This window comes from Zymoseptoria tritici, chromosome 14 (assembly GCF_000219625.1).
Source record: "Zymoseptoria tritici IPO323 chromosome 14, whole genome shotgun sequence".
Taxonomy (NCBI): Eukaryota; Fungi; Ascomycota; class Dothideomycetes; order Mycosphaerellales; family Mycosphaerellaceae; genus Zymoseptoria; species Zymoseptoria tritici.
The window spans coordinates 84,979-112,213 of NC_018205.1; the positions used below are offsets into that span (position 1 = coordinate 84,979).

General features: G+C 52.9%; 6 protein-coding genes across 6 annotated transcripts; 5 read left to right on the plus strand and 1 right to left on the minus strand.

Annotated features, from left to right (window-relative positions):
* Positions 1-5,964: 5,964 nt before the first annotated feature.
* On the plus strand, positions 5,965-6,773 carry MYCGRDRAFT_97538 (uncharacterized protein; the record flags this gene model as incomplete). Its single annotated transcript, XM_003847347.1, has 2 exons — positions 5,965-6,060; positions 6,189-6,773. The coding sequence occupies 2 exons, from the start codon at positions 5,965-5,967 to the stop codon at positions 6,771-6,773; spliced, it is 681 nt and encodes a 226-aa protein (XP_003847395.1).
* Positions 6,774-7,838: 1,065 nt separating this feature from the next.
* MYCGRDRAFT_97539 (uncharacterized protein) lies at positions 7,839-9,701 on the plus strand (the record flags this gene model as incomplete). The annotated part of the gene is made up of 2 exons (XM_003847348.1): positions 7,839-8,804; positions 8,913-9,701. The coding sequence occupies 2 exons, from the start codon at positions 7,839-7,841 to the stop codon at positions 9,699-9,701; spliced, it is 1,755 nt and encodes a 584-aa protein (XP_003847396.1).
* A 603-nt stretch (positions 9,702-10,304) lies between these two features.
* MYCGRDRAFT_97540 (uncharacterized protein) lies at positions 10,305-12,002 on the plus strand (the record flags this gene model as incomplete). The annotated part of the gene is made up of 3 exons (XM_003847349.1): positions 10,305-10,583; positions 10,714-10,798; positions 10,858-12,002. 3 exons carry the CDS (start codon positions 10,305-10,307, stop codon positions 12,000-12,002), a joined length of 1,509 nt encoding a protein of 502 aa, XP_003847397.1.
* Positions 12,003-12,512: 510 nt separating this feature from the next.
* MYCGRDRAFT_97541 (uncharacterized protein) lies at positions 12,513-12,980 on the plus strand (the record flags this gene model as incomplete). Its single annotated transcript, XM_003847350.1, has 1 exon — positions 12,513-12,980. One exon carries the CDS (start codon positions 12,513-12,515, stop codon positions 12,978-12,980), a length of 468 nt encoding a protein of 155 aa, XP_003847398.1.
* Positions 12,981-16,603: 3,623 nt separating this feature from the next.
* On the plus strand, positions 16,604-17,157 carry MYCGRDRAFT_106579 (uncharacterized protein; the record flags this gene model as incomplete). The annotated part of the gene is made up of 2 exons (XM_003847351.1): positions 16,604-16,665; positions 16,717-17,157. The coding sequence occupies one exon, from the start codon at positions 16,747-16,749 to the stop codon at positions 17,011-17,013; it is 267 nt and encodes an 88-aa protein (XP_003847399.1).
* Positions 17,158-24,204: 7,047 nt separating this feature from the next.
* Positions 24,205-25,909, minus strand: MYCGRDRAFT_97542 (uncharacterized protein; the record flags this gene model as incomplete). Its single annotated transcript, XM_003847456.1, has 6 exons — positions 24,205-24,359; positions 24,488-24,567; positions 24,733-24,856; positions 25,095-25,119; positions 25,266-25,723; positions 25,786-25,909. 6 exons carry the CDS (start codon positions 25,907-25,909, stop codon positions 24,205-24,207), a joined length of 966 nt encoding a protein of 321 aa, XP_003847504.1.
* Between the last annotated feature and the right edge of the window lie 1,326 nt (positions 25,910-27,235).

Below are 27,235 nucleotides of genomic sequence, written 5' to 3' on the forward strand. Positions count from 1 at the left end.
GGAGGCGTTCGGAGATATGAAAAGATCCGCGATCCAAACAGTTCTCCGAGTTGGAATTTGAGACTCGGTCCAGAGAGCGCGGAGTGGCGCGGATCGAAGCAGCGTTGCGGTCGGACGAGTCGGAACTGTATGCTGTCGAGTGGAAAGGACTCTGATGTTGCGCAGCATTGCGACTTTTGCTGGAGGTCACGTGTGTTGCGACGAGACCCTGCAAAGCATCGATGTTGCGGGACACTCGGGAGTTCCAGCTGTACACAGGGTTCTGCGGCTGATGTTGGGACGCAGGCAGGTTCTTGTCGACGATTGATTCTGTATTGTCCTCGGAATCGATGTCATCATCGTACAAGTCTCCGGAATCGAGCTCGCTGTCGCTGTCATCTTCGTACCAGTCTCCGGTCAAGCAGTGTGTAACAAGTCCGGAGCAGGAGTCTTCGTTATTCTCGGTGCTTGGTCTCGGAGGTCCACTGTTCTCGGTGCTCGACCCCGGAGGTCCATTCAGTCGTTGGACCATGTCTCGGAGGATTGGGTTCTTGGGACTGGCAGAAGAAAGCTGAGGGTCGAACGCTTCGTTTGCCTCGGAAACGACGAGTATATGTACATGTATGCAAATCCATGCCTCATGTCTTGCCATCCCACACGTCTTCGCATGTTGTTACTGTGGGGTGTCTTTGCGGCCGCCAAACGCGCGCTTCAGTGTCTTTGCTGGTTTGGAATCTGGAAGCCATAGTTGGAGATCCAATGTTACACCACATGTAACCGATTCGCAAGAGACACCGGCATCCCTGCTCATACAGTAGCGCGCATGCGAGCCGGCACATTAGTATTTGGTCGACATGCAGAGCGTGCATGTGCGATCTGTCACATCTCACGGCCGATAATCATTGTCGATGCGGGACAGTGGGATCCCGCTCTGCATTGATAGCAATGGTCGAGCTTGGAGACGTTGACAGGGTCTTGACGATGCAGCGGTGCAGGTCTCCGAAGGGTGCGAATCGCAGGGAAGGTAGTCATGCCGTCATGGTGCAGGTGGGCCGCGACGAGTGAGTCTGCGGGAGGTATTCGCACCGTACAAGCTGTGTTCAAGCGTTCAAACATGTTTCTTTCTTGAACGCATCATGTCTGCGTATCCTCGTGTTACTTCGGTGAACATGTGAAGCTACAGCGCCAGATCGCGCCGCACATATCTTGCCGCACCCACCTCGACGTCCGCAGGGTTCATCGCATACGAGGCTCTCGACATACGAGGTCATCCACTCGTCGAACATCATACGCCCCACTGCCCTGCAGAGCTGCACTGCAACCAAGAACGACGTCGACGCAATGTCCAAGCACGCCACAAAGCACAACAGCACGGGCGTATGCAGAGACAGATGAAGGCGAGCGGCACGTCACCAGGAGTGTACTTTCTTTCTCCACGGTGGCAGGCCTCAGCTCTGCCAATCGTAATCGCAGGCCCTCTTTCACACACTTGATCGATGCGGTCTCCCTGCTCTGCAGCTGATGCTCGAGACCTAGGACCCACTCTCGCAGTTCCAGATGCTTGCTGCTTCTTGATTCTGAGTGATGCCGCTGATGAAGTCGTTTGACTTCGTCCAGGTCAGTTGTGGGTTCCTCTCTCGGCGCTCGTTGTTTCGTGCGCATAGCTGTGATGTTTGTCGCCGAAGATTCTCGGCATGGGCATTTCTCAGTCCGCCGGCGGTGACTTTTCCAATACTCTCGATGTGGGAGTGGACTCTGGCAATTTTGGTGAAGATCGGCTTGAGGTGGTGGAGTTGCAGGCGCAAACCTGCACCGGAGTGTTAGCAAATCTCTCCGAAACACAACACACTGAGGTGTCTTACCAGGCCACCTCAGGAGCAGCACATCACCCGATGCGTCTCCAAGTGGGTCAAAGCTGATCGGGAGCTCAGGAAGACAAGGGTCGCACAGTCGCCCATTCATGGCAAGGTCGCATGCGCCTCTCCATGGCACTCTTCCGCCACGTCTTAGAGCCTGGCCAGGCTCGGGTTGTGCTTGAGTGCATACGCGAGGGATGACGGTCCCTGGTTTGCTCTTATGCGCTGTACATTGTGTGCATGGTTTGTTGATTTTTCTGTCGCAGAACTCGATGCCAATGGCATGTTTGAACATTGATTATGTGGGTAAGTCGAAAAATTCACCAGAGCTGGTCGGTCAGACGGAGGGAAGAATCCTCGTTAGGAGGCTGTCTCCGGGCGAGGCGAGCTTGAGCGTTGAGACTGCTCGAGAGGGTGGCCACAGGGTTCATCCAAGGAAACTGGAATAGCTTCTCGGCAGTTGATATAGCTCAAGGAAGAGCAGCACAAGAGAGCATCCTGGAAGTGATGCTGGTGAGTGCATTACTTCCGCTACATTCATGGCTGACTGTTCTGGTCTTCATCTCAGCTGACATGTTGTCGGGAGGCGGCCAAGCGTACGTGTTCGCTGATGGAAAGATGACCAGACGAGCATGCATTGTGATGTTCGCATCCTGAATTCTCCAAGCCTGTACGCCTGGAGACAAGATGGTCTTGGAGGAAAAGCAGCTCTGACTTTCTTGAAGGGCTCGATCACTCTTTGTGTCATCCAGACGAGATTGGCATTAAAGCCTCGGCATCGTCGACTCTCGGTCCACAGCATGATCCTAGAAGTCAGTGTACAGAATGCTGACCTCGCAAGAAGATGTATGAAGCTCTGGCCGTCTGCAAAGTCTACACCATGCCCTTGAGGTGAATCAGAAACCCTGCTGTTCCTGTACACGCCAGGAGCTCTTGACATTTCAAGAAGGAGACAGGCCGCGTGCCAATGGGCAGCCCGCTCTCACAGATGTCAAACATTTCACGCGTACTTCAATCATCGAGCGTTGAAGTCGTTCACATTTCAGCAGATGATCCTCCAGCCGTCTCCCTTCGGAGAGCTATACCTTTATCAACAAGGCATGACCTCTCTCAGTCGCCTACGCCATTGAGGCCAGGGTCGGCATCCTCGAGACCCGCAAGCAAACATTCGGGCACATGAAGATCCTTCTCAAGCACCCGAAGACAGAGCTCTTGTTGGTATGGTTCATTTGGTCGTTGGTTACGGTTAAGCCGGTTACCGGTTGGTTTGGTGAGGCCTTGCCGACCTTTTGGTTAGTGTTGGTTAGAGCATGTCGCCGACTAGTAACCAACCGGAAGTACGTCCGCAGCTAATAAAACGAGGGCAGCGAGGTCGAAGACGTTACCGAGTTACGAAGGAAACGAGTACTAATCCGCGCTATCGCACCTCGCGATGTTTTAATATATCCGGGCTACCGCTGTCTAACTTAGACGTCCTTTTCTACGGTAATATCGAAGGCGCCCTTCACACCCGGACGGTATCATTTTGGCCCCCGAATTCTTACGTAAGTTGGTATTATACCAGTAGTGCATTTGGTATTGCCTCGCGGGCAGTTGGTTGGTATTGATAAGAGACCATCTTCAACCGGTAACCAAACCAACAAGAGCTCTGCCCGAAGAGGCTTCTCAAGCACCCGAAGAAGCTTCTCAAGCCAATCGCCCTCGAGAGTTGGACACGGGTCGAGCTGGAGCCTGGTTGAAAGATTCCCGTGACGCTCTTCGATTCCATTTCCCGTATTAGTGCCTCGATGTTCCGACCAAAGGCGAGTGTCTGGACGCCAAAGCCGTACACCCTACCAGTGACATGCGATCGGAAAGCGTCTCGGCCGGCACTTTCCTCCCGAAGCACGAGGCACTTCACAGCTGCTCAAGAAGGTGTCAACGGTTCTGGAATACCATCGATTTTCTTTCAACTCGTGGAAGTTCGGATACGAGGACGTCTGGCAAACACTGTCTGCTCACTTCAACACCCCAGATCCGTGTTGATCGGTTCAAATATGGGAGGCATCGATTTCTTGGACGCAGCGAGAACAGAACAAGCCGCCCGAGTACTTCAAGCCGATCACTTCGCATTATGGAAACCACGAACAGAAAGGCTCGCACATCAAGCCTCAAGCCAAAAACCAGATTGCACTGGCATATCAATGATGCCGCGAAGAAACTGACTCAAGCTGACAGTGGCCTCGCTCCGACCAAGATGGAACGCAAAGCGCTCAAGACCACTCAAGCAAACTCGGAGACGAAGATCACAGATCTAGAGGGACAGGTGCGCTGCAGTGAAATACTGCTATCGGAAGCGGTAGACAGCACAAGCCGGGTGACAAGAAGCGCCGCGAGGAGACCTCGAACGAGGACGACAGTCTCGCCAAGGTCAATGCGGTTGTCGGCGTAGCGCACATCCAGATCGATAACGCTCAAGACTGCTTAGGCAGCTATCAAGATCCAGGCGGGATACTCGGAGAACACGATCCGCACCCTTCGCGTCCGGAGAATCAATGACAGATCACTGGCAGTCGCTGCGCCAATGGCAGGCATAAATGATTGGTGCCATCGACACCTCACCGCGTCCCTTGGCTGCTTTCCATCATTGTAGAGATTCGGTCGGTCACGTCCCTGGTTTGTTCACACGTTCAAGGGTTTCCCACCTGCGTGAAACAGCTCCTCTTGGTCGATCTTCGTGCAAAGTTTTCGGTACGAATGGCACACACTCTCTCTCTCTGGTACGTTCCACTTTTGACGGCTCAGTTCTGTAAGAATGGCAAAAGGCGACGCCGCCTCTGGATCTTGCACAGTCTGCGGCTAATATTCCTTCTAACAAGTTCCGAGCTGGTCTTCTCAGTTGGTCGACGACTCTGTGAAGCTGAATCACCATGTTCGATCTCACCAACACCGTGGAGGTCACTGTGCACGAGCACAAAAGCCAGGCCCAATGTGAAGAATTTCACGAGGATTACAACGACGAGCAGCATCTCTTTCGTTCAAACCTGTCTGTCGTGACCGGCGAATGATTGGGCGTCCGGGTCGAGGTGAGTGCAGACTTCGACTTCCACGACGGCAATACGCATCTCGTGATTCCTGTACAGCACTTCTTCCTCGACGAGTCCCTCCAGAAGTCTACGCTCCCCTGGTGATGCACCTGGACCTTCCGGATATCAAGACTCTTCGCATTATCGACCGTGCGCACGAACACATCGTGACCAATTCCACTTTCGACGAGAAGCATTTCGTGCTGACTCGCACTGGCTTAGAGCAGTCCCTCTGGATCACCTCGCACCGGCGTGGAACAATCCCTGTGGGTTACTCCGCACACTCAGCTGGGACGACGCCTATAACATCTGACGCTCGTGGGCGTCGTGTATGGCCCTTTTCACCTCCTCATGCTTATTGAAGGCAACAAACACCTGGCGATGAGACCTTCGCAATCGACTGGGCAGGTTTCGACAGATTAGCTCGACCCGATGCTAGCAAGTATCAGGAAAGGTCTCAATTCGCTCTGTGAGCAGCAACGGGCAGAAGAGGACGATAAATCTCACCACTCCGGAAACGACGCGGCACTTCCAGTAGCTGCACTGCGATAGCTCGCACATTGCAGTCCGGGTGGTCTTGACAAACTGTCTACAGAGGTCGTCATCTACCAAGGCGCCCGCGAAGGGTAGGCTGACGCCTGATGAAGCCAGGTGTTGGATTTGGAACCACGAAACTGTCCCGCCTCACATCCGGCTGCCGGAAGCGGTGGAATGTGGAAGCCGAACAAAGGACGATCGTTTGAAAGACCAAGATAAAGCTGTGCCCAAGACTGCACAAACAGCCTGTCACTTACTTCTAGTAGAACTAGACGATCCCTGTTTTCCCCGCATCGCTAGTCGACATCCCTGTATTTCCCCGCAGCGCTAGTCAAAATCCCTGTATTTCCCCACAGAAGGTAAGGACTCCGGAGTTACGCTCAGCAGGCTCTTCCCATTGCCACAGTACATTGGAGCTGCTTTCAGCAAACGGACAAGGCCACCCATCGCGGAGAACATGCCCCAAAACAGCGCACAATTCCTTTGCCGTGCACGAGAGTCGTAGCGACGTGTTTGCTCCTGTCCCCATGGCCATGATCATGACCGTCGGGATGATCGGAGAGAGTGGTAGGTCGGCCGGCGCCTGGCAGCTTGGACGAAGAGGATCCACCCGCGAACCCAAGGTAATAGAAATCACCTATCCTGCTTATAGCTCATAACGAGCCCGACTGATCGTTGAAAAGATCACCAGTGCAACAAAATCAAACGTGCCGTGGATTAGGAATGCTGCATAGTCCGCACTTTTGCACAGTACGCTTTCCGCGCTCTGGACGAGGGAAACTGGACGGTCGACTTCGAATTGGCGAATCCCTACACACCTCCGCCATTAAGACTCCAGACATTGCGACTCGAAGACAACAGCGGCATATATGCTAGTAACTTCCACGTAGCATATCAAGAAAAGGGCCTCACTCCACGCTTTGCGTATCGAGAGCCCGGCTCGGGCGCCTCTATTATAACGCTGAGTGTTGACGGTCAGAAGCTCCGCATTCTTGAACGAGGAGAACTAAACCAGCACTCTCCTTGGGGAGTCTCACGAGCTTTATGCTCTTTCGAGAGTCTTCTCGACAAGACTACCGAAATAAGTACCGCCAGCGCTACTAACGACCGCACATCACATACCGAGAGCGGCACGAATCCGAGTACTGGACCACATTTCTGCGCAACGTGCTTTCTTGGAAGTCCCATCACGCCATTTGGCTCGACTAGCATCGGATTCGAGAACAAGAAAGATGCCAAGAAGGCTGCGTTTTGTGGCCGCGTAGCTACAGACAGACTCGAGGATCCAGCCACCGGTCAGAGCTGGGCAGCGCGGCAGATCCGGGCAGCGCGGTAGATCCGGGCAGCGCGGCAGATCTGCTTCCGACTTTCCACGATGCCATGGACGTCAATAGTGCTGGCGATGGGCCCGCGACTTATACCTTGCGGTAGGGTCTACGGATCCGGGATTTGAAGTCGTGCCTTTGGCTGGCCTATTCTACGACATGCATGCATGTTCCGTGGGCGGAGACGCTGCATCGGTCGCACTGATGGCTGATGTTAAGAAGAAAGCAACAAAAGAAGAGTATTGGGGTGCACTGTTTACAACCCCATAAACATTTACAATACCGGTTTGACGAATGTTCTCTCCGCTGGTGCCCACCTCTGTGCGGCTATCATCGAACTCGTATCCTCGGTCGGCGAAGAGCTGTGTAAACTTTTAGCGGCTTGAACGTGCATCAAGGGGACGTGGTAGAGCTTGCCGCAGCGGTGAAACTATGAATTGGCTAAGTGGTTTCAAGCATCTCTGATGTAGTACGGATGCTACGGCGCCAACTGACATGTATATAGGAGGCTTCTTAGTGCACCTCTATAAGATATTCCCCATTGGGAGTCTCCTCCCGAAACGCTCTAGGATGCTGTGTCTCGAGAGGCTTGATTCAGCCTCCATACTACTACGTCACCCTTGAGCATGATCTCAGCTCACGTAGTCTCCTCCCGCCTATAAAGGTCTCCAGCGACCTCGTTTTAAAGCAATCGTACGACACGGGAAGACCCAGCAAGGCATGGTGAATTCACTTCACTTGGAATTTAAGGTTTGCGACTTACCCGAAAAGGAAGGTGATCTTTTGCTGGACATTTTTTCGGTCCATTAGTACAGAGGAACAGTATGCGTCAAATGGGAAGCCTCGCGGAGCCAGTCCGAGCCATACACTTTGACTCACATTAAGTTGAGTGATTCTTCAAAACATCATCCACAACAAACGCTGGCTGCCGTGGCGACGACGCCTTATGCGGGACGCCACCGCCAAGCTCCCGCTCTCCACACTGCGGCGGAACTTTCACGTCGCGAAGCCCTCTCTCTTCTTTCCTCTTCTCATCGACCATCACAGCTACAATACGCTATATATTGTAGCACACCATGGACGACAATCCCGAGCGCTCACGCGCTCAACGCGCAGCTTCAAATGCAACAAACAACCAAGCAAGCGAGTCGAACTCCAAACCAGCAAGCATCAATGACCCGAGCGAAGAGACGGTGGCTCCGCCGCTATCTGAAGGTCAATCGACTCCAAGCAAGAATCAAGAATCAACCGAAGCAGCGCCTTCGTCTGCTGCGTCCCACACAGATGAGCAGTTGTACGATTCTACTCCGCCTCGCAAGACCGCATCTGCCCCAGTAACTGTCAAGTCATCTCTGAATGGCGGGATCAGTGTCGACAAAGACACGATGATTCCTGACGGTGGCTGGCAGACAGTGCCAAACACTCGCAAATCTGACAGTGCGGCACCTCAGTCGCGCGTGCCAATTCCAGAGTCCAAGCCGCAAATCCTCCCGCCTGTTGCTCCGCTGCAGAGTCTCAAGCCCACTGCTCGGCTGAAGAGTCTCAACCCCACTGCTCGGCTGCAGGGTCTCAAGCCTGTCACGAAGCCGATTGACCTCAAGTCTGAGCGCCCACCAAAAGCGCCAGCGCATGACCACATCGGAGAGGCTTTCCTCGTGTCAGCAAGAAAGCAGGAGGACAAGAAGAGCCACAAGAGCCGGACGCAGCAGACGGATGATAAATCGGTTCCTGACACGCAAAGCAATGCAGCCACACCGCCTGCCATTGATGCGAAGCCCGAAGGAAGGGCAAAGCCTGTCAAGGATGCGAAGCTCGAAGCCAGGACCACTTCTGTGGCCGCCGCAACTCCTGTGGCCGCCGCAACTCCTGTGGCCGCCGCAACTCCTGTGGTCGAGGCAACTCCCGTGGCCGCCGCAACTCCCGTGGTCGAGGCAACGGCAGAGAAGGAGAAGACCAAGCAAGAAGCCAAGTCGGTGGAGGCGAACAAGGTCGAGGAGAAGCCAACTGATATCGAGCCACTCCTCACTCTTGAGTCGTTGCCGGTCAACGGCGATCTATCACAGTACCGCCTAGATCGGCAGTACATCTGGCCATGCGCACGCTTTGACATCGTCAAGTCAAAGATCTGGGAGGTGAATGATTAAGACCAGCCATGGCTCCGAGACTGGACCGTTGTGATTCCAGTCGGGGATGCCGTCGATGATCTGTTCCGAGCCTCTCGACCGCAAATGGGAGTCACCTCATACGACGACACCTGTAAAGATGGACTGATCCGCAGAAAAATACTTGCGAAGCACGATCCAGAGTTCTTCATTGCAATGACTGACAGTCATCTGTGGAAGACATACATCGATGTCTACGATCGACTCCTCAAAGCTTCAAGTTTTCCGACTGTATTGACCTTCACCAACACGAACGGCGAGATTGTTGACCTCAACATCGCGTTCGAGATGATGCAAGACTCGCTCCTGACGGCTGTTCCGAGAGCTTCTGAAGAGCTCAGCGTCCTCGCCACAACAACCATGAAGGAACTCCGAGTCGCCGTTGGCAAGTGCTGTGCGGCGATGGACATGTCCGAAGATCAAGTCGGCCGCATCAGCGCCAAGACTGAGAAGTCAAACAGGGCTTACAATCGTCAGGTCGAGGACATCTTGGCAAATTGGGCTCTGAAGTTGAAAGAACTTTCGGTGAAGATTGCGAAGAATGCACACCACGAGGATACTCAGAACGCAGTCAAAAAACAGGTCGATGGTATGTTGCCCGAGTTGGTCGATGCTCGCGTCAAAACCCACATTGCCAGCTTCACTCAGAAGATCGGCATGGCCGGTAACTTGTGCAGACGGAGGACCGCCACGCCACGGCTCTTGAGGATCAGAAGAAGCAGGCCGCCGCCGCATCAAAGCTCCCTGCTGCCGGCATTGAGGACCTCACCGAGCTGAAGAAGCAAGTTGGCGGCATCCAAGAGGGTGTAAGCATTGGACTTGAAGGCTTGGCCCACAATGACCAGGCGCTCTACGATTCTTAGAATAAACTCAGTGCTCGCTCGGTGGCGAAAGAGAACTCGGGCGGCGGGCACAACAGCACTGGGCATGATTCTTCTGTTGGAACGCTTATGGCTTCGTATGCCGCAGTCGTAGAGAAAACTATTAAGCTCAAGGAGACCGTTATTGCTCTTAAGCAGGAGATCGTCGACTAACAGGATACCTTCGCTAACGTCAAGCGGAATCTTGCCAACTAGTAGGCTACTATTGATGAATTGGTCAAGCTCGCTCGAAATTAGCAAGCGACTATCGACCGGCATACGGCGACGCTCGAAGATCGTCAGCCTGTCATTACTAGAACGAGGAAGGCGCTTAGCATTCCAGCTCGAGCATCTACTTAAGACCGCTCTTCTTTCTCCACAGCATTCCGCAACTCTGGTGTTTAGTGCACCTTTCCTTACGCCTCGCAACTTTTGGGTGTCCTTGCGCCTCCGCTCTTTCATCACCTTTCATCAACTTCTGTGCACTTCATTGAAACCACATGATCTCCATCACCCAACAATGGCAGACCCAACCAACGATCGTGGGACCAATGCACCGAACAATCAACATCGACCAGAAACACACCAAGCCGTCATGCAAAGAAGCACCCAAGATGACCAGCAGCTCAATTCGATACTCCAGCCACTGGCCGCCATCGATATGAAAACCTTCACGAGCTGTGATCCACACTCCCAACTGCAACAATGGAAGCTTCACGCTGCCAAGGCGAAGTTCGTACCCGATCTCGCCTGCAAGGTGATGAATGCGGCATCAGAACAGCTCGAGAAGATCAAGACTGTAGGTGGTGAAGCTTCACGTCAGATAAGCCAGGCAGAGCATCAAGCCTCTCAGATCGTCACCGAGGCAGAAACCAGAGCATCACACATTGAGCTTCCTCTTCCTGGCGGAGCTGACCTTTGTGTTCCAGTTACTGAACACTCAGCGATCACATTCACGCACCTCATTAAGCATCATCCGCTGCAGACATATCTACGCACGCACTCTTCCACTTGGTATGATTATGCTCGTCGCTTTCCTCTTGCTCTTCTAATCTAATTAAACTCGTCCGTAGGAACTAAACCTCTACCTCCACGTCCTCCAGAGCAGGACCCTCAGCCGCTAGTTCGGCTGCGTCATTGCCAGACAAGCAGCGATCTTGCCGAGCAAAGCAAGAGCGAGATGGATGATCACATCAACAAAGCCCGTGACACCATTGCTAAACAACAGCGTGAAGCGGAGGAACACCTCGAAAAATCACGTCCGAACCATGCTCAGAGCCAGTTTGTCGTTGACATGGCATCCCTCTTTGACAGCGAAAGCTGCAAGCGAAAGGACGCCATCATTCAGGGCAAGGACGACAAGATTGCCGAGCTGGGTAAATCCATTCAAGATATGAGAATCGAACAGGGTGTGCAGCCGGGAAAGATCATTGAGTTGTCGAACAAGCTCAAGGCCGAATCGGATTTGCTCACCAAAGCGAACGGAATCACCGATACAGTACGTAGGGAGCTGAATGAAGAGAAGCAGACTACCGCACGCCTGCAAGGCGATCTTACCGCCCGGAAAGAAGACGAAGAGGCCAGACCCACGCATTCCACGTACCAAGCGCTCCTGCGACGCAATGCTACCGTGGAGGAACAGCTGCTGCAGTTTAGTGGTGTCGAGTCAGGAGACATCACGAGAAGCAATCACTACCTCTCACGCGAGAACGAACGATTGAGAGCACTTCTGGGAACACCACTTTCTGTGTCGAGTTCGACGCCTGCACATTCCTTGCATTCGTTCTCGACCGCCGGACTCTCACCTGCTCCGCAAGTGATGTCACGGCCGCCGACATACGGTACTGGAACGCCACAACATCATGCTTCTTCGTCCTCATCGGGATTCCCGTCTGCTCCGCCGTCCATGTCATCATCGATACGTGCTACGGAAAACTCGCCGTGCCCACCGAGTGGATCCGTCTTCACTTTGCAACCAATGTCGTTCCCATCAACGTATGACCCGAACCATACACATGGTGACGACCCTTTGTTGGCGACTAGTGGCGTACAATCTGGTCTGCCTGGAACGCCCGCGCCAGTGGATCAACATGCGTCCCAGCAAGCAAATAAGAGGCGTCGCACGGATAGCATGCCGCAAGAGGAGCATGCTGCCATGGCCATGTCGAGGCTTGCAGCCAGTCCAGGGCATCGCCTGACCCAGCTACACGATCACTGAAAGCTGTTATCCCCAGTCGAAACCGGAAACCCAACACGAGACCCACCAACTCTGCTGTGACGGCCGACGAGATGTTTGGAAAGCTCGACTTTGGGGACGAGTCGAAGAGTGGTGATGATAAACGATCGGCTTCCTCCACGTGGACGGATTTATTCAAGACCGCCGTCCATCCTCGTCTCACGGCTCTCTTCTGTCGCAATCGAGACAATCTGAACAAAATGACGGCGAGTAACAGAGGAGACGGTCGAACCAGGATCGGAGATTGCGCTCAATCCAAACTTGACAAGAAGAGTGTCATGAGTACGGTCGATTTGGGCGACGAGTCTTGCACAACCTGCCAAAAGAAGCGACTGGTCTGCGTCCGGAGTAAGAACAGTACGAGACCGATGGCGGTACCCCTCCCGAAAGCGCTCCGCATCGGATACCAAAGCAGTGACCTACGGTACTGGGTCCTCGATGGTCCTTCACACTCTGAGCAAGATGGCTTACAAGACCATCTCCTGAAAGGAGATGGCGAAAGCCATTTCGAAGGTCGGCGATCTACGTGCAAAGATTCACCAAGTCAATCAACCACTCGACGATTGGAAAGCAAAAAAGCAAAACTCGAAGGTCTGGAGGATGCTGCACATTAGCGACCCCGCCACAACTACGAAGAAGGTCTCCGAAGTCGATAGTCGAGAGCTGCAGGCTCAGGAGGCGTTCAAGCTTGCTAAGGACGCTGTCCAATGCACAGACCTGTCCGTTGACGAGCTCAATGCTGAAATCGAGACTAACGATGGTCGGAGAGCATTCGAAGCTGCCGTGAAGGAACATCAGCCTTCGCGAAAGGAAGCTTTCGACTACCTGGTCGCAAGCGATCGATACGCCAGTCCAGGCGAAAAGCATACCCTAAGCTCCAACACCACACCGTCCTTTCGCCTCAGAGAGTACAATTTAGCCACCCCTCTCGAGGATATCCGTTCGATTATGGATGACTAAGTGTCGTCCGATTGGAAGGGTTCCGACATCTGGCGAAGGCTCAAGAAGCGCGATAAAGACTACAAGTCTCTCTAAGGCGAACACACGACGGCAAAGTCCGAATTGGCAAGGCTATAAATGCGTCTTAACGATGCCGAAGGCGCTTCTAACAAGGCTACCGACAGCGCAAACAAAGCTAAGGAGCGCATCGGAGTTCTCCAACGACTCCTAGAAGACTCTTAGCGCTAGCTTGCAGATGCGACAGATAACTTAGCCAAACTCCAACAAAACTCTGTGGCGTCTAGCGAACTTACGCGTCAGCTTGCATTGTAGAAGACTCGCCTCGACAGCGAGCATAAGGCCGCTGTGTAGTCGTTAGAACAGGATTATAAGCGTACGGTTACAAAAGCCGAGAACACTCTTTTTGAAGAGCTTACTCGTAAGCACAACGCAGCGCTTTACTAAGCAGGAAGCCGTCGACAGCGCGGAGTTAGAAAAAGGCCTGTTCGAGCGGCATATCGTATATTAAAACGACGAGATCAAAGGCCTAAAAGGAAGGATACAAGGTCTTAAAGCACAACAGTCAAACAACGAGGACACTAAGAACTCTACGATCGGAAAGTTCAGGCGCCCGGCCTAGCACGCCGAAGATCTTGCGGCGGAACGTCTAACGAACTATAACACAATAGCAAATTAGCTCTAAACTAAGAAAGATAACTTTAGTAAGGCTTAGGAGGCTATTGCTAAGGAGCAGAAATTGCTCGCCGAAGTTCGTTAGCATCTTACTAAAGCTAACACTATAGTGCAGGAAGGGAAGGTGCGTAAAGACACACTAGAGACCTAGCTCACCGACGCAAGAACCGCCGTAGAAGAGGCTGCCGACGAACACGCCGAGACTAGATACTACCTCGAAGCCGAACAGGCCGAGGTCGGTCGGCTTAAGGGTCTCGAATCCGGCTATAAGACCAAAATCTCGGAGCTTTAGTAGGCTGCCTCGAGCTAATAGGAACTGTACGAGACATCGCTTAAGAAAGTAAAAGAGCTTAAGTAGCAGCTCTAGGAATTATAGACCGAATCGACTTCGCGGAAAGATACTATTAGGAGACACGAGAAGACTCTTAGCAACCTTACTACCTAAGTTAACTAGCTCGAAATCGATGTCTCGGATAAGCGTCGTAACAAAGACAGCCTACGGAAGACTATTAACGGTATTAAGCTCTCGTTACGGGAGGAAGGCCTCCCGACTCTCTTAAGCCTAAACACTACCGTAGCCGTCGCATAGATACGTACCTTATAGAAAGAGATGTCTAAATAGGCTCGGGATTAATTCGCTAGGATATAAGAGCTCGAGGTCCTTAAAGCTAATCTAGGTACCGTTAAGACCGAGCTACTTCTTAGCTATAGTATCTCTACTAATAATAAGCCGGTAATAGAAAAATCTCGTAGTTTCTATCGACGAAGCTCGTCTCCGACTTAAAGGGCTGTACAACGGTACGTAGGTAGTCGCTGCTACCTCTACCGACTTTAGAGTCTAATGTGCTAACTTAGTCTAATCGATAAAGGATCTATAGAGCTATATCGTCGGTCGTGTTTACGTACTCCTTCCTTTTAAGGAATTCTCCCGTAAGTTCTAGCAGCGTATGTCCTAGATCGTAGAATACTATATCGAGATGGACTAAACTAACTTTCCGGCCGCTCTTCCTCCCGTAGCGTAGAAACGTAGTAGCTATATACGAGAAGTAACGATGTTTAAGTCGTAGGTCGAATAGGAGTTAGAGAGTGTCGACCTCCCGGAAGGATTACTATTAACCGCGTATACGAAGATTTAGGCCATTAAGTCTCGGCTTACGAGTAAAAAAGCCGCCCTAGGTAGGGTCTAGACCGAGCTTAGTAAAGTAGGCTACCTGTCTACCGTCTATATTAACGCCCTAACCAGCACACGCATTCAAAAGTTAAAAGAAGCGTCAAAATCGGCACACAACATAATAGATTACCTAACGCGAGAGCTGGCATTAATTATCCCGGGCTACTTATCGCAACATCGAGAAGAAGGCATGTTACTCGTACGCGATCTGTACTATAAGCTCTCTCGAACCGAGCACAGTCGATGCACCCTACGCATTCCGATTAATAACGATATGCTAGATTAGGACTTGTCCTTCGTCGATTCGCGGCTTATCTCCCGTAAGACCGTCTATTAGTATCGATCGATCGACTCGTACTTCCTACACGTCGTATTTGTCGCACATAGTCCGAACAACGCCGAAAGGACACTTATGCTTGTCGAAAGCGTGTTAATAGATCTGCTCGAATTCGGAAGCGAACTCGGCTTTCCGGCTCGCGCGAGAGTTGCCATAGCCTGTCCTGTCTTGTGCAGGCGTTTCCACGATATACCGTTAACTTAGAGAACGGCGATCATGTCCCTCGCGCTCTGTCGATCGATCGAACTAGCTATTCGCTGTCGGGTCGAACTTAACACGGACTGCCTTAAAACCATGATCGAAGACGTTGGAGACGTGACTACGGCAGAACCCACGCACCCCGTCTTGGAGCATATGCTGAACTGGATCGGCGCTGCCATTGAACAACCGGGCAAGACGCCAGTCGCGAGTGCCCAGGACATTCCAGAATCCTTGGTTCCTTTACCCGATGGGCGTTTGATAGCACATCGCGGCGCGCTGTGGGTCCTTGACGAGAAACATAATCGCATTCGATTGTATGACTGCGACGCAATGGAACACATCAACCACGTGGACAAGGATCAGCTTCGATTCCCATCACCGCGAAGGATCTTGGAGTTTTCGATGCTCCCATCAACATGGCCTACCAGCAATGTAGCGTGGCCTGGTTGAGTGATCATTTCGAAGTCGCCGTGAGCAGGACCTTGGGTTGATCGAACCTGTTTGATTTGCCACTTGTGGATCACCATCTGTCTACCATTTGTACACCGGTCTGTGTCTGCAATTTGTGGATCGCTCAACGTTCGCGGCTTGCGGACGATTTTGCCTGTCACTTTACAGGTCCCGTCTATCTGTCATTTGCAGACATCTCCTTGCCTACTATTCGTAGGTCGCTTCTTGCCTTTTTGCCGATTGCAGGTCTTCTCATGAACGACCTCCCGTGATTTGTCCTATACAGATCCCTTACTCGCCACATGCGAGTACGTTGATGACCATTTGTCTCTTTGATTCCCAACTATCTGCAGGTCGTTTTTGCCTGCCGCTGATGATCCCAGTTGTCCAGGTCGTCGCAATGGATATGGTGGAAAGTGGACAAGCGAGTTGGGTTGGTGGTGTGACGAGGAAAGACGGAGCAGCTCAAGGACTACGAAATATCTGCATCGAGTTCGGGCGACGAGGATGTGTGGATTGTGCTGGAGAAATATCATTATTGAGGCGGATTCACCAGATAGCAGTCGAAGACGAAGCAAACTAAACAACAGATCAGATCTCGCCAACGCTCTTCTCCTCCGGTCTCGAATTTGAGTCAAGTTGGTTAAGCAAGCAAGGGACCCTCGGACTTGATGCTCTAGTTGAATGAACATCAGCGGATTCGGATTCGGATTCGGACGACCCGCCCAGTTCCCACCTTTCGCATCGTCTTGACCGACATCACAAGGACCATCGACAATACAGCCCACTTCACCTTTGGGTTCTACAGCGTGAGAATCGACTTCGCCATCACCTCGGACTGACTGATCTCGGAGGTGAGAATTCCCCTTGTCTCCTTATCGGTGTCCGCGCTCACTGCCACCTAGAAGGCTATTGGAAAGCTGTCCGAACACCAGATGGTTATCATCAACAACTTCGACAACGACACGAGGCAGCCGCGAGCCAGTCTTTACGAATACCCGCAACCTACATCTACGACTACGGCAGTCCAATGCAGATCCAAGGCGATGAACATGACAAGAGGCGCGGCGAGAACAAGGAGACAGGAAGCGGGTTGGGAGACGCAGGACGCGGGATGGTTCCAAACATGCGAGCATGCCAACACAAAGTCGGTCGAGGAACTGGACGGCCGTCGAAGAGCTGGATGCGTTGGACTGCGATAAATCAGCACGAATCTCATTGAGCTGCGGAGTGTTGTGGTGGCGATCGAGTGCTGGAGCGCCAGAGGGAGGGTGAGCTGTTGCCCATCTTCGAACGGCGATCGAGCAGCCAAGCCACAATAACAGGACACTCCACGAATGAGCACGGACTTGGCTGCACTACTTGCAGTCTCTCGAAGGATGCTCATTCAGCTCTGCTCAACAAGCGCAGTATGCCCGATCATCTCGCTGTAAGACAACCACGAACAGAAAGCCAAGTCCCGTCGTGCAGAACCCAGGACACACCAACTGGAACCCATCCGATTGTCCGGAATCGCCGCTTCCAGAGGTCGAAAGCGAAATCACAATCCGAGAGCAGATCGCCAAAGAGATGAGAACACCATTGGAAAGAACGCTGTGATGCAACTGAACAGCCTGTCTGGAGTGCGTCGAGATGCAGCCATGTCCAGCTGATCCGCTTCTTTTGTCGGTCAAGCAAATCTGACCTCGAACGATAACATGATGGCTAGAGAACAAACTTGAGGATGATTCAAGGTCAATTGTGCCGTGTGAATGCTGTTCACAACACTATCGCCGTCGCCAAACTCGGCAACGCGCAGCCGGGAACAGCGATCCCTTGGAATCTCATACAGCAGCGGCATTTCGTGCACCAGACGGCATCGCCTTCGACAGCAGCGCCTTCACGCGAATGCCCTTTGCTTCGTCTTCTGCACTCTTTCTCTTCGAGACTTCACTTTCCTTTGACTAGTGTACCGACCGCCTCCGCTTGTGGACGAGGAGCTATGGTATGCTCGCACGGCCGGCCTTTGTTCCCTCTCTCTCTCTCTTCCTTCTCTTCTCTTGCGCCGCTCGCGTGGGTTATTGCATACGGACAGGGTCAATAATTCCACGACGCTTTCACCGGTCTCTTAGGTCCATCCGCTGGCGACCACGAGGAAATGGCATGCTACAAGATGCCTCCGGTGAAGAACATTGCGGGCCAAAATTCGGATGGTTGCTCAACACACGCCAATGCCGAGGATACGGATAGCTCAGTTCACGGAAATCAAGGCGTTGTTCCTCACAAGAGACTGTGATCACCGATATTGGGAGATGCCGCCAACAATAGCCTGCACTCCATGGACAATCATTGGCAACCTTGGCCCGGTCCCCTTGGACTACATCAAGCAAAGCACGAGCTCGAGCAATTATTTCAACACCTACGGATGGACTTGATTCTTCACTTTAGCAGTGCATCAGCCGCAGGCCGGAAAAATTGATTTCGATACTGCAACGACGGACGACCGTGGCGGAGAGGCACCGCCGATCGGTCGCTTGTTGGAATTGGTCTTGGCTGGGGAGTTGCGAACTCTTCTAACTGACTGCAATCGATGCTGCACTTTTTGAAGGGTGGGTTGGAATGCCAGTCATTTTTTGGCGGATGTTGCCGATGACCTCGCCGATGGACCTCCACAATACTCTCTCACGATCCCACGCCACCTTATACATTCCACGCGCCATCTTTCCTCTGGCACCACCGCGCTCCCCTCGATGCCATTACCGCGGCCACCGCAACTGCATGTCTCGATTCTCCATCCAACCCAAACTCCGCGCCATCAACACATCTCGCAATCTACGCTCGCCAGAACAACATCTTCCCTCGACCTCCCATGCCCGGAACTTGGCTTCTACGCCCTGATGGCAGCGTATCTGTCTGACCCGTAACAGCATCAGTCTCAAACGACAATAGTGCTTGGAGCATAGCCTTCGAGCGAGCATGGCAGTCGCACGAGTGAGCGAGGAGGATTGGACGCGGAAGAGAACATTGAGGACTGAGTGCTTGGTGAGAGGAGGAGAGAGAGCAGATAAAGGAGGTCTAAGTGGGCTTTTGTGAGCGATGGTCTGGTCGAACTAGTGGCGTCTCTTGACCTGGAATTTACGGCCGGGCATCCTATTGCTTGTGGTGGATTTCGCATTCCCTGAATTTGGATGACCCGTGATTACTTCCTGAAGAGTAGAAGGGAAGAAGGTTCCCAGCCCAATCGCCTTTCTCACACGCAGGACTCGCCCAGGTGGAACGAACCGGCAATTCATGAAGTGCCAGTGGATCGCCCGATCGCCTCCGCTCTCACAGCTCTCGAACTTCGTCTCAGCTTGCCTCGTCCACCCGACGCTGCCCGATCACCTCACTCAAATTGGACGGCACGGTCGCTCGGTAGACAGTACCTCACCCAGGCTCCTGCTTGACCTTCGTGGCCTCCCGTCCACGCGACTTGACCACACTCTTTACGTCCTCCTCCCCGCTAGTCGCATTGGGTTTGCTATCTGTCGCGGATCTTGAAAGGTGTGATGCGATGGTCGCTGCCAGAACATCCTTCAAATGTCGCATTCTTCGACAAAGCGAATCGCGCTGGAGGAACACGTCGAGGTTTCTCCAGAACTTCGTCTTTGAGCAGAGCTACATCTCTGCGGCGAGTCGGCAGTTCGTATGGCGTCGCCAAGATTTGCAGGTCGTTGTGAGATATATTTGCGAAACTCGGATTGCTGTAGGTGGCCTTTGTACAACTCGCGGATGGGTACCTAAGGCTTAACTCTTGCAGCTCTCGGTCTGGCACGACTTCACTTGGTCAAGCCCATTACATCGTTTTACCGTGTTGACTATCATTGCAGTTTCATCTGCACGAAGACCAAGACTCTCCAAAACGTTCCTCCAACTTGGGTCTCGACTCCGTTCCTTGCCTTCCACGCCCTCTACTCGTTCTGGACGACCTGGCCGAAGATTGTCCCGACCGCATATACTTCGTCTCTGGAACTAGGACGAATCTGATGGGAAGCTCGACATTACATGCGTCTGGTTCTTCTTGCGTCCTGGGCGTCGATCTCTGCACGCAGCCATGGTAGTTCCGAGACTCCAAAAACCGCTCAATTCTGCCCAAACTCACTACATTACCCTCACGACCACCCGACTGCTCACCCGCGACATCTTGTACCAGCGACCCACCATTCTTCAAAGTCACCGGGTACGGCAAGGGAGACGTCCGGCACACTTGGCCTTGGAGGTCATGTCGTTGGGGTAGGTACGGTATTTTCGAAGTTAGTGCCTCAGGCCGGCTGCCAAATTCTAGGCCTAGAATTTGACTAGCGCCGGGACTCTGCTGGCCAAAAGCCTGAGGCTTTTCTTGGTTCCAATATTGCCAAGGCGATCCAACAGACTCGGGCGTTGATCCGCTGATGCAGAAGCTGGAAGCCGAGATAGCGAGGGTCGATTCGCGCAATGAGGCTATTAAGACGAACGCTACCAAAAACGACCTTGCTGCGCTGTCCGAGCAAGTGCGCACACTTAAAGACGGCGGCAAGAACGAAGCTAAAGACTTGCGGCAAGATGTTATGTCTCGGCTCGCGACTGTTAGCAAAGACATGGAGGATATCGTCAAGAAGATTACTACTATTAGGGACAAAGAATAGCAGAACAAGGAGAACTAGGAGCGCGCGAGTAGCACTCAGAAATCTCTACTCAAGCGCATCGAGGATGTCGAGCGCAACCTTCAGGAGTACACGCTTGCGCTAGAAGAGCTAGGCAAGGAGATAGACGCTGCCCAGACAGACAAGGCATAGAAGATGCTAACTGAGATGAAGGATCAGGTGAACGCGGGTCAGAGCGGACTCGATTCGGTGGCGGCAAATAAGGACTAGAGTACCCTTCAAAATGTCGTTCCGAAATGTCGTTTGGCAATGTCCGAAACGTCGTTCCGAAATGTCGTTTGGCAATGTCCGAAACGTCGTTCCGAAATGTCGCTTAGGAATGTCCGAATTGTCTAATGGGATGTTGCAATCATTGCGTGGCTTATAACCGCACACCACAGCTCTTTGATCGTTCGAGCAAATTCACCAACATTTGTCGCAGCGTGGCCGGCCCAGTGCACCAAGCATCTAACGTATCGGGCACTGGTAAGACCGGAGCCGGGCGGCAGCATGCCCCAGCAAGATCTTTCCACGGTAGCTGTGTCGGATTTCTTCCGCCGCACGAGCAAGAACCTCATGCGATGAAAACGCTGCGATTCCATCCCGCTCTCGCACCGCCAATCCACATGGCGAGGGCTCGTGGTTGGCCTTGCGCTGAAAATGATCCAACACCGGCGGCATTCCAACGGCGCGGAACTCTTCGAAGCCAGTAGGAACAGCAGCCAGTAAGGATACAGCAGCCGCTCAGGGCGACGCAGCATATCGAAACCCATCAGCTCACATTCATGCGTCCATCGGATAAAAAGAAACCATCGTGCCGCGCGTATGCACTCATGTGCATCCCCGGGCCTGGCCAAAGCCGCAACGACCACGAGCGAAAATCATGCAGTCGATGGTGGGAAGCCTGAACTAGGCTCTACTATGCAGCTGAACTGACAATAACCGTACATGACCCAAGCCACGACTGACAACAAGAGAAGTGGAAGCGCCCATAATCGCGCGACGCCAACAAGGCAAAATGCAGCGCCACCAAGCAACGCTTGAGCAGATCCAGCCAAACGTCAATTATATCCTCATCCTGGTCTGCAGCAGACCAGTCTCCAGAGCGCTCATCGACACCAAAGGCTCGAAGACTCTTCACTTGTCGATAGTGCACGACGAAGCAACAGCCTCGCATCGACGAGCAACGTATGCGCCTGGATGGACAGCGCCGAAAGATTGCTCACCATGACTACCACCCGGACGATGAACACTGTGTGACCTCGCTTTGTCTTGCCATTAGAGCGCTTCGTTCCATCCCCTTGGAGGCCTCCAGTGACCTCGGACCTTACATGGACCTGAAGTGAAGACACCTGCCTTTACGCATTGGAGGCACATGCCAGCCATCTGCTCGTTCAAGTCGTTTGCGAAAGCTTTGAATGTGGCTGCAGGTTGAAATGGCTTCGTGGACAATCTAAGTTGTTTGCGAAAGCTTTGAATGTGGCTGCTGATTGAAATGGCTTCGTGGACAATCCAAGTTGTTTGCGAAAGCTTTGAATGTGGCTGCTGGCTGAAGGGGCTTCATAGGCAAGGCCGCCAGCTGGGCGGCCGAGTGTCCGCATACCGTCGTGTGTGGTTGGGATGCGTCACCAGCATCCCGAATGTTGCGAAGTCTGAACCGCACGGTAAGTGAGCTGAACGTGGGTGGCCACTCCATCGAGAGGTTGATAGCTTCTCTGAACACGTTCAGGAATCTCTTGCTTGTGAAACGCTTGTTGCTTGTTGCAAGAGGCCATCGACCATCCGGAAGCGCGCCGCCACGAGAAGAAGCGAGACATCCAAACTTCACGGACAATTCTCATCGAGCCAAAACCAAGACATCCAAGAGCAAGAGTATTAGATCTTCGTGTTGAAGCACCAGCAAGGTGCGGAGCAAGCCAACAGGCTGTCCAGAGGCGGTGAAGATAAACACATCACGAGCAGTCGATACGTCCACGACCCACAACAACAGAAGCCGACAAATGCCAGCAACAAGGCGTCGAAGCAGTTGAGGAGGTCGAAGTCTACGACTGACATAAGGTGATCTTGGATTCTGCTGATGTACTTCAGCATGTTCCTGTCGTGGACGTCAGCACTGGAGACATGGACGATTTGGACGACAAGGAAGAAGACGCCTTAGGTGTTGTGATGATCTTGGGTCCTGCTAATGTTCCTCATCTTGCTCTCTCGATTGTCAAGCTGTGAGGGCGACGAGGAGGGCAAGGATGAAGAGATGGAAGATGAGGCGGTCCTGGGTCCCGCTGATAGCTCTCGCGATGCTTTTCTGCAAGTGGGAGGAGAACTTTTCACTATAAGCCGAAAATGCTGACCAAATACGGAGAAATACAACCCAGATGCCCAGCTTCGCACATCGTAGCCCCTATGACAGCGTCTCGACTCGTACCCTCTCCTCTCCATTCTTTAATCCATTACTGGAGACGGCAATGACAACCTGCACTCGTGCCTCCGGGCACAGCGCAATCGAGATAATGCCATTCACCATCACTGGAGACGGCAATGACAGTCGGTATACGCACTCACTCGGATCTGAGAGATGTCTCGAACCATGACCACAGATTCCATAGGAGAGGGAGCGGGTGCACACGCAACCACTCACATGCAAGACACGGCACCATGCCACAACCCATTCCCACAAATATCAAACCCAAAGAAAAAAGTGCAACAAAAAAACCAAGCAGTCGATTGTACAACGCCCACGCTCGGCACTGCGCTGCCACAACACACCGACAACGGCGCAGATTTGAGGCCTTCATCCGCCGCATCTAGCGTGGCGAGCACGACTCTGCAGAAGGCACCTCGTGCATGGTCCCGTCGTTGATGTGGGACCCTCAATGCACGTCGTCGCTGCGGAGAGACTCGGGTGTTGCGAGAAGACACCATCGATCATCTCGAGAGCCTGAAGCCTTCGAATGAGCTTTCCGCTGCCCAGAATGGCAGCACGGCGGAGGGATGTGCCAGGAATGGGTAAAGGTCATGTTGATGGCTGTCGCGGTGTTGTTCGGATGATGTCCAACAACTGGCTTCATCGAAGCAAAAATGTAGATCAGACATGGTGGGACTTGGTTCAATGTAGCTAGCCGCTCTTGAAAGTACTTGCCGTCCACAAACCATCCTTTCATGTCCACTGCATGCATGTACTTTGGTCGTGGTTGTTGTTGTCACTACAAGAAAGCCCGTTTCGTTCCTCTTCCGACGACGTTTCATTTGCCGTTTCTTGACGACTAGCATGCTTCTAGAAGAGCCTGAACGGTCACCTCGTAACCGTGTACGTCGCCGGCGATCATTGAACTACCGTGAAACTGATCTCCCAGGTTGTTAAAGAACAAACTCGAGAATTTCTCAATTCTGACCCATTCGGTTGATGATCTCGCGAGGTTTCAATCCAATCGAGGAATGCTATACATTATGCAGTGGCCACCGTACGTCATGCTGAAGCCTCTATGTGGCGAAGTGAGGTCGATCTCGCCGGCGACGTGCAAGATGTGGTCAAAATTCATCGCAACCCTAACCATAACCCTAACCCTAACGCTGGACCATTCTCATTCCATCGTTTCCCGCCGGCACAACAGGCGGCGACGTGATACAACACTCGCAACAGACCAGGGAAGATGCTCTACGTCATTTGAAACGATTGAGATCACTTCGCGGCGATGTGAAAAATTTGCAATGTTCCTTGATCGAAAATCGTCATGGGTTGACTTGGAATTTCTCACATCACGAAAATCGCAAAATCGCGATTGGCGACAATGTGGACTTCGAACCTTCCATGATCGTCGTTCCGGACCATGAGAATGAGGTTGCAAACGTGTGGATACCATCGTGTCTCACGAAGGAGGTCACAATGACTTTTTCGAGGCGGACAAGCGTGCCTGATCTGAGGAGACAGTCTCACGCCCAACGATGTCAAGCCCGTGTGGTAGAGGGACAGAAAAGCATGCTGTCGGACCAGGAGAAGGAGGACGAGCACTCTTCATAGCTCGTCTTTTCCTCGGCGTACAGGCGCAGTCCACTTGCTCTTCCTCTCGCATCTTGCGCTCGAACGGCAGGCTCGGACGGCAGGACACCGCCACAATCACCCTGAGGTGCGTGTTGTCGTGGAAGTCGAAGTCGGCACGCGGCGGTGATGGCCACGATCACGTTCGAGGCGCATATGGTCATGGAAGTCGAAGTCTGCACGCGGCGTTGATGGCCACAATCACCTTGAGACGCGCATTGCCGTGGGAGTCGGCGGGCGTCACGTACGCCTCGTGGAACTCTTCGTACTGAGCTTGGCTCTTGTGCTCCGCCTTCTCGTCCTCCTCATCGTCGTAGTCCTCGTGGAACTCTTCGTACTGGCGCCCGATGACGATGTCCCGGAATGTAATCTCTGCCATGGTTTGATCAGTATCTTGTGCATGCAAAGTGACTTTTCGCACAATCCAGGCAGGTAAAGGATGGAATGGCGAAAGAGGGAGGGAAGCGTAGGGAAGAGGCTTTTGTGCTCGTGCTCCTCGTCGTCGTCGTCGCCGTCGTCGTCCTGCTCCCCACCCTCCTCGTACTGAGCCTTGCTTTTGTGCTCGTGCTCCTCGTCGTCGCCATCGTCCTGCTCCCCACGCTCCTCGTACTGAGCTTGGCTTTTGTGCTCATGCACTGTGACTTCCGTGTTGGTAAGATCGAGCATGATGACCATGACAAGGCAAGCACATGCAGAGCGATGATGCCAATTCTCGTCGTGTCCTTCTTCCTCGCAGCCCTCTTCCTCCTCCTCGTCCTCCTCCCTCCCACCCTCCTCGTACTGAGCCTGACTTTTGTGCTTGTGCACAGTGACTTCCACGGTGTCGGTCGGTGACCGTGGCGAGGGAAGAGACGCAGGGGGATGAATGAAATGCTGTTCGTCGTCGTCTCCTCAACTCCTTCTTCTCACCACCCTCCTCCCCACCATCCTCCTCCACACCCTCCTCGTACTGAGCCTGGCTCTTATGCTCGTGCACTGTGACTTCCACGGTGTTGGCAAGATCGAACATGTCGATACTGGAGAGAGAGAGACGCAGGCTCTCAGCGTGTTGGTAAGGTCGAACATGGTGGATGTGATGAGCGGAAGCGGGGCGTTTCCCATCTGGCGCCCGAAGAGCCTCATTCCACTGCCTTGCCCACGAAGAGTTCCGAGAGTGGCCGTATTGTTGCTTTCGTCCAGCTTCCAGATCCTCCAGCATGATATCCTCCAAGTTCGCTCCTCCATCTTGACGTCCTCCATCTTGATATCCTCCAGCCTTGACGTATCGCAATCATCCTTTGAGACTGTAGACGTGTCCTTACCCACTGCTAGCGTTCCCACTTGCCCGGCATCAGTTGGTCTCTTCCTCTTGTCGACATTGCAGAGTAGCACGCTCGTGATCTCCTCCCAAGCATCAATCAATGCTCCCACGGCCATCGGCTCCATTCCCGATTCCCGATCTGCTCTGACTTGAGCGTCATCTCCTTCGGCATCCTAAATGCCTCCTTTTGAAGTTCCAGCTCAATCCGTCGCTCCAACTGGCATGCCAAAACCCAGTGACCTCCTGACATTCACGTCGATCCTCCTTCTGCTGATCGGAGCCGGCATGTTCGACATCGCGCCGTGGGCGAGGCAGGAATGTCGAAGACTCCCACGCGTATGCTCTGGTCGGAGAGGCCTGATGCAAGGCGTGTGGCGGCTTTGTTGGCGTGAATTCGGTGTTGATGTGTTGATGAATGCGAATTGAGAAGGGAAGTCCTGGAAGGATGGAGGCCGGCTTTGGCTCCGACACTCCCGCTTGGGCACCTTTTGGAGATGACTCCTCATCCACAAGATCTGTCGCGAAACTCATGTTCTATGGCGCTAAACAAAGGTAATCTCTTGCTCTAGGTCTACAACTCTCTCTCCTATGGTTGACGAAAGCGCGCAGGTTTTGTGTTGCAATCCGCTGAAGCCCGACCCTCGACTTTCTCACGCTGTACCAAGATTCGCCCAAAGGTCTCACAGCCCACCACATTGATATTTCGCTCTGTTTGATGGCGCTAAACAGAGATCTGGTCATGCTCTATCGATATCTGCAATATCAAGAGTTTGGCGCCAGGCGTTCTCTTAAGCACCAAGTTAGCCGCCGTTCGAAGCTGTATCGAGCGTACACTGAAAGTTCAAGCCATCGCTCAGGACTGAAGAACAACCCATGCCCAGAAGGTATCCGGACTTTTGAAGAAGCCAAAGTGGAGTCATTGATATTCTCCAGGCCTCTCCGCAGCAAATTACAAACAAAAGTACCAAGTTGTGCAGAATGCGTACGAAATCCGCCCTCCGGCTTCGCTGGAAGCTTTGCTCACAACACGGCGCTTTCGCCGCACTGGTCATTTGCGAACACGGACATGTGCAGGTCTTCCCAAGACTGATTGAATCTATGGATCCCCAAAATATCTTGAGTTTAGCGCCACGCGTTGTGTTAGGCACCCGTCTCAAGTGCTTTCAAGCTGGCTTCGGAGTAAGCTGGCACCAGACACGGACCTTTCCTCACACTACATCTGATCCAACAAATGCAAGGTGCGGAATACCTTGATATTGGTAAGGCCTATCCAAATACCGAAGAGCACTCAACTCCCATGTCGCGTTGTGGTATGCACCGATGCGCCAGCGAGGCCAGTCCGGCTTGCTTTCCAGCCCAAGTCACCGAGAGGTCATCTTGGTGCTTAACACAACACATGGCGCTAAACTCATGATATTGCAGGAATCGCCAGAATAGACCTACATCTACAG